The sequence below is a fragment of the Cebus imitator genome, unplaced genomic scaffold (assembly GCF_001604975.1).
Source record: "Cebus imitator isolate Cc_AM_T3 unplaced genomic scaffold, Cebus_imitator-1.0 Scaffold254, whole genome shotgun sequence".
Classification (NCBI taxonomy): Eukaryota; Metazoa; Chordata; class Mammalia; order Primates; family Cebidae; genus Cebus; species Cebus imitator.
Window position 1 is genome coordinate 1,797,125 of NW_016107569.1, and position 5,899 is coordinate 1,803,023.

Here is a 5,899-nt window from a genome sequence, read left to right on the forward strand (position 1 = left end):
AAAAAAAAAAAAAAAAAAAAAAAAAAGAGAAGTCTGTGCAGAAGTCTTCAAAGACAACCTAAGACGTATTTGTCTAGTCTTCAAGCTAACGTATTATTTTGCTCTTTATAGGCATAAAATACTCCTTAAAAAAGAGGCTCACCTCATACTTGAAAACAACCAATATTTCATCAACATTTACAACTATGGTTTTAGAGAACAACAACGAAAGCTATATTTTCTATATTTAGACAGTTTTCTGTTTTTCATATATTTCATGAGTTTTAGATAAAGTTTAATGTAAACCAAAAGACAGACAGACTCAGAGAATATGACTTCTTGGTCAAGCCCAAGAAAATTTTACTTCAGCCATAAGTTCTAACAATAAAAAGAAATCTGCCTGAAATATCTTTTTAGGGCTACATATATATACCTATTAAACTACAAAGAAAAGCTAGGAAATGACTACAGTAGGATTTTTCATGATGGGGTTACTCTAGAGTTGGGAAGGAATGCGAGGGAGACACGAGGTTTTTCAGGTGCTCACATAAAGGTGACTGTTCAGAGTAACTTGGTAAACTAAATGTAAGTACTTTACGGTCTTCTGCATGTATACTGTACCTCACAACTTAGAAGAATGGGAGGAAAAAAGACATCTGGCAAAAATAAAAGACCAAGAACAGGTGAGCTGGAATTATCCCAACAGTTAGACCATGTCCCAAACTCAGCTGTGGTTGTGAATGTGTATGTGTATTTTAGTCCCCTGAGCTAGCCAGAATAAGGAAACTTTCCTAAATACATTGACAACTTCTATTCTAAAAGTAAGATTCAGGGGAAGTTTAAAAAAGATATATAAGTTTAAAAGATACAATATTTTTAAAAAATCAATAGAATCACCATGGTTGATCAGAGGAGGCACCTGATCCTTAGAGACAAAAACGAAGAAAACTGTGAACTCTAAGAGTTGGAGTAAGGCCTGACAGTCCCCTTGCTGCATTTAGGTAGATAAACCACTATCCCCATGCCATGAATGAAGCAGAAGAGCTCAGAATGGACTGCACTGGCCAAGACGGGGAGACTGGGTAGAACAGCGAGAAATCACGACGACTTCTTTCCAAGGTGGGGGAAAGCCAGAGAAAAGCAAACCACCCATCCATGGCCTGCTCCTCGCATCCCAAGAACCGTGCGGATGGGCTGTCTTGGCATGTGTTCCTCATCACCACGCAGACTGCTGTGCCTGGATGCTCACCCAACACAAAGGACTAGCCTGACATGTGTGCATCCTATCACACTTTCCTTTGTGATTAAAGGGGGGAGCATTTTAAAAACTCATTTTATTAACAAGCATTTTAAGGTGAGAGAGGGACGAGAGAAAAGGACCTTTTGTATTTTCTCAAGGAGGCAGTAAAAGGTAAAGTGGTTAAACACATGGGCCTTGGAGTCAAACAAATATGGACCTGAATCCCCCGCATGGGGCAAGTTACATTACCTCTCTGAGCCTCAGTTCCTCATCAGTAAAAGAGAAAATGTAACAGTACCAACTTCACAGAGTTGTTGAAAGGGTGATCTGAGATAATGACATATAAGTACTTAGCACAATGCCTAGCATTGGTTCATCAGTCTCTGTAAATATAGGCCAAGATAGGAGTTTCAGACACAACAATAAGAGAGAGAAAACCCCACCCCTAAGGTACTTTCTGTAGAGGGGGAGACAGACAATAAATGTAAGTCAGTACAGCAAATGGCCTGTTGGAAGGGATAACGCTAAGGAAAACCAGAGCACAATGAGGGAAACAGGAGTGAGCTGCAATCAAGAGAAGCTTTGTTGAGAAGGTGACATTTCAGCAAAGACTTGTGGAATTCTGAGAGACAGCATTCCTGCCTGTAGGAACAGCTAGAGCAGAGCCTAAAGGTTGATCTGTCTGAGAAAGAGCAAAGCGGCCTGTGTGGGAGAGCAGAGTGTGAATAACAGGAGCTGAGGTCAGACAGACAACAGGGGCTGGACCACATGGGCCTTGCAGACCAGTGGGAAGACTTGGGCTTTGCTCCAAGACAGATGGAAGGCTGTTGGAGGGTTCTGAGCAAATGAGCACCCTGCATGTTCTCAGTAACTGTTAGCTTTTAATATGGATAGTGATGAAATGATGGTTACTAAGCTTAAAGAACATACAAAAATTGTTGAAGAGGCAAAATGATCTACGGTAAAAGAAATCAGAATAGTGTTTGTGGGGACGGAGGGGCTTTCTCAGTAGTTGGAAACAGAAATCTTGATAGAGAGTGAATTACATGGGTACATGCATTTGTCAGAATTGAACAAACTGTACACTTAAGACAAGACCTGTGCATTTCACTGCAGGCATTTTTTTTTCTTTTTTTATTTTTGAGACAGGGTCTCACTGTCACCCAAGCTGCAGTGCAGTGGCATGTTCAGGGTTCACTGTGTGAATCTTGACTTCCCAGGCTCAAATAATCCTCCTGCCTCAGCCTCCCTAGTGGCTGGGACTACAGGCATGCAGCACCACACCTGGCTAATTTTTTTTTCTTTTTTTGTAGAGACAAAGTTCCACCATATTTTCCAAGCTAGTCTTGAACTCCTGAGCTCAAGTGAACCTCCCTCCTCAGCCTTCCTTGTAGCTGGGACTATAAGCATGTACCACCATTCCTGGCTAATTTTTGTATTTTTTGTAGAGACAGTGTTTCACCATGTTGCCCAGGCTGGTCTCAAACACCTACCTCAGCCTCCCAAAGTGCTAGGATTATAGGCGTGAGACACCATGCCCTGCCATTTTTTAGATGATTAAACAGAGAGGTTCAGAAAGTGAGACTAGGCAGGGTGGCTCCCATCTGTCATCCCAGCATCTTGACTGAGGCCCAGTCAAGAGGACTGCTTGATCCCAGGAGTTCGAGACCAGCCTGGGCAACAGAGCAAGTCCTCATCTCTACAAAAATTTAAAAATTAGCCAGGCATGCTGGTCTACGCCTGTAGTCCCAGCTACTTGGGAGGCTGAGGATCACCTGAGCCTGGAAGGTTGAGACTGCAGTGAGCCATAATTGTATCACTGCACTCCAGCCTGGGCAACAGAGTGAGACCATGTCTCAAAACGAAAACCAAAAGAAATCAGGTGAGTTATCCAACATCACCCAGCTAGTGGGTTCGGAGACCCAGTCCAGTATCTTGTTCCCATACATATGCTATTGTGCTGCCACTGAACACTCATGGGCAATTAATAACTGTGACAGTTGAGCAGGTCACTCAAAGCCTCCAAGTCTCAGTGAAATCATCTCTAAAATTACAACATCACCCGAAATTATAACCAACGGTCCTTTCAGGCATGGAGCACTATGCTTCTGGCACACTTTGAATGGGAGGTGGCACTGGGTCAGGACATAGGGGTCACAGGAACAGCCAGGCAGGACTGGGCTGGAAACTGACCTTGTCACCTACACTACATAGTCACAAAGTTATTTATTCTCAGAGACTTATTATTTGATAAGTAGACAGGTAACCATATCCACCTTTGTGAGCTTGTTATAGAGAGAGCTATTGCATTTAAGTGACTGATACAGGGTATACCTAAGTTGTTATTCCTAAATTCAAAATTCTTCTAAAAAAAAAATTACCCTTTTATATGGTAGAGAGAAATTCCATGAGGCTTTACACAAAGAACATACATACCTGAAATGACACTGCCCCATCATTATTATGAACAGAAAAGGATTTCTCTCCCATGGCCTAAAAAGACATAACAATATGTTTTAGGATGACACTGGCATAGAAAGTATGCTAATTAAAACTAATTTATTAAATGAAACAAAACACGTTTCTTAAACTCTGAATTTGCTGACCTTCAAGAGCTCTCTGAAAATAAAACTGACTATACTTTCAAGATGTCTGAAATCTGCTTTCACAGAAAATGGTGGTTGTTCTTCAGCTGTCTCTTCTGCCTCTGCACTAACCCCTACCTCCACTCCCTGCCTTGAATCTTTCTGCTAGACAGCCTGTCTACCCTTGAAGCTTCAGCCAGACTAAGGGTGCTGACCCAGGCCATGCCCTGTCACATCCCCTGAATTCCACTCCTGACATCAAATGATCAAAATATTGGCCAGGTGCAGTGGCTCACGCCTGTAATCCCAACACAATGGGAGGCCGAGGTGGGCAGTCACTTGAGGTCAGGAGTTCAAGACCAGCCTGGCCAACCAAGTGAAACAACATCTCTACTAAAAATACAAAAATAGCCAGGAGTGGTGGAGTACACCTGTAATCCCAGGTACTCAGGAGGCTGAGGCAGTAGAATTGCTTGAACCTGGGAGGCAGAGGTTGAGATCGTGCCACTGCACTCCACCCTGGGTGACAGAGTGAGACGCCATTCCCTCCAGCAAAAAGAAAAATCATCAAAATATGTCACCTGTACAATAAAACTAAGCAATGAAAAGAAATGATACATGCGACAATGTGGATAAACTCAAAGTAATTATGCTGAATACAAGACAAAAAAGTACTGCATAATACAGTTGTGTAAAGTTCAATAAAACTATACTATGACAGATCAGTGACTGATCAGTGACTGCCTGGGGATGGGGGCTTACGAAAAGGCAGAAGAAATTTTGGGGGTGATGGATAGTTCATTCTCTTGATTGATAGTCAAAGTTATCAAATTGCTGCTTTACCTATGTGCAGTTTGTCAATTATACTTTAAGAAAGCTGTAAGACAAACATCACCATTCAGATGTCCCCTTCACCGAGAAATCAAGACATCGCAACCCCAAACTTTCCCAATTTTTCCACTTCTGCTATTTCTACCACCCACTCCTCTGCTCTTCTCTCCCTCTCCCATCACCCTCACTGGCTTCCCAGTCATTTACCGTCCAGGGCTCTGCTCTAGTCCAGATCCTCATCACCCTAAACCTGTGTTATCACAACAGCGCCCTTCCTGGTCCTTCTAACATCACTATCTCCTTCTCCAAGAATACCTTGCACATTACTTTCAGAATCATCATCTTTAATAAACACAGTCTTTCCCAATGAGGAACTCAGGATGACATCCCATTGCCTGTGCATCTACTCCCTCTATTGCCTGGTCCTACATTATCTAAGATGTGTCTCTGCTCCCATATACGTGCCTTTTACTTCACACAAGCCAGTGCCCAGCATCTGTCTCATCCAGTCTTTGCGTATGGCATTCTTCCTCCCCTTCCTTCTCTTCTCCCTCGCTGAACGAACTGCAAACTAAGCCCCAGCGACAGCTTCTTCCAGAGGGCTTTTCTGATGGCCTGGCATCTTCCTTCCCTAACTACCTGACCCAATATCATGTAAGTGTCACGCAACTTATAAATCAATTATCAACTTTGTTGTACTTTTTTTTTTTTCTGGAGACAGGGTCTCACTCTGTTACCCAGGCTAAAGGGAAGTGGCACAATCATGGCTCACTTGTAGCCTTAGCCTTCCAGGCTCAGGTGATCCTTCCACCTCAGTCTCCAGAGTAGCTGGTACCATAGGCACGTATCACCATACCCGCTAATTTTCCTACTTTTTGTAAAGATGGGGTTTCACCATGTCGCCCAGGCTGGTCTTGAACTCCTGGGCTCAACCAATCCACCCATGTCGGCCTCTTAAAGCAGTGGGATTACAGGTGTGAGCCACCATGCCCAGCAGGGAATCAATTTTTCTCTGAAATTGTTTCAGTATGTCAATGTTCTCCCCCAAAATAGGAGAAAATTCCCTGTAGATAAATTTTTTAAACTTTTCTTTGAGACAAAGTCTTGCTCTGTCACTCAGGCTAGAGTGCAGTGGTGCAATCTCTGAAGATTGCTCACTGAAGCCTCTGCCTCCCAGGCTCAAGCAGTTCTCCTGCCTCAGCCTCTAGAGTAGCTGGGATTACAGGCATGCACCACCATGTCCAGCTAATTTTTATATTTTTAA

General features: G+C 43.1%; 1 protein-coding gene across 1 annotated transcript in view; it reads right to left on the minus strand.

Moving 5' to 3' along the window:
* GPR107 (G protein-coupled receptor 107) overlaps window positions 1–5,899 on the minus strand; it is an 84,491-nt gene that overhangs the window by 49,074 nt on the left and 29,518 nt on the right. Inside the window, exon 7 of the mRNA XM_017499088.2 lies at window positions 3,656–3,712. Within this exon, the coding sequence (XP_017354577.1) occupies window positions 3,656–3,712 (57 nt within the window). The remainder of the gene's footprint in view (window positions 1–3,655; window positions 3,713–5,899) is intronic.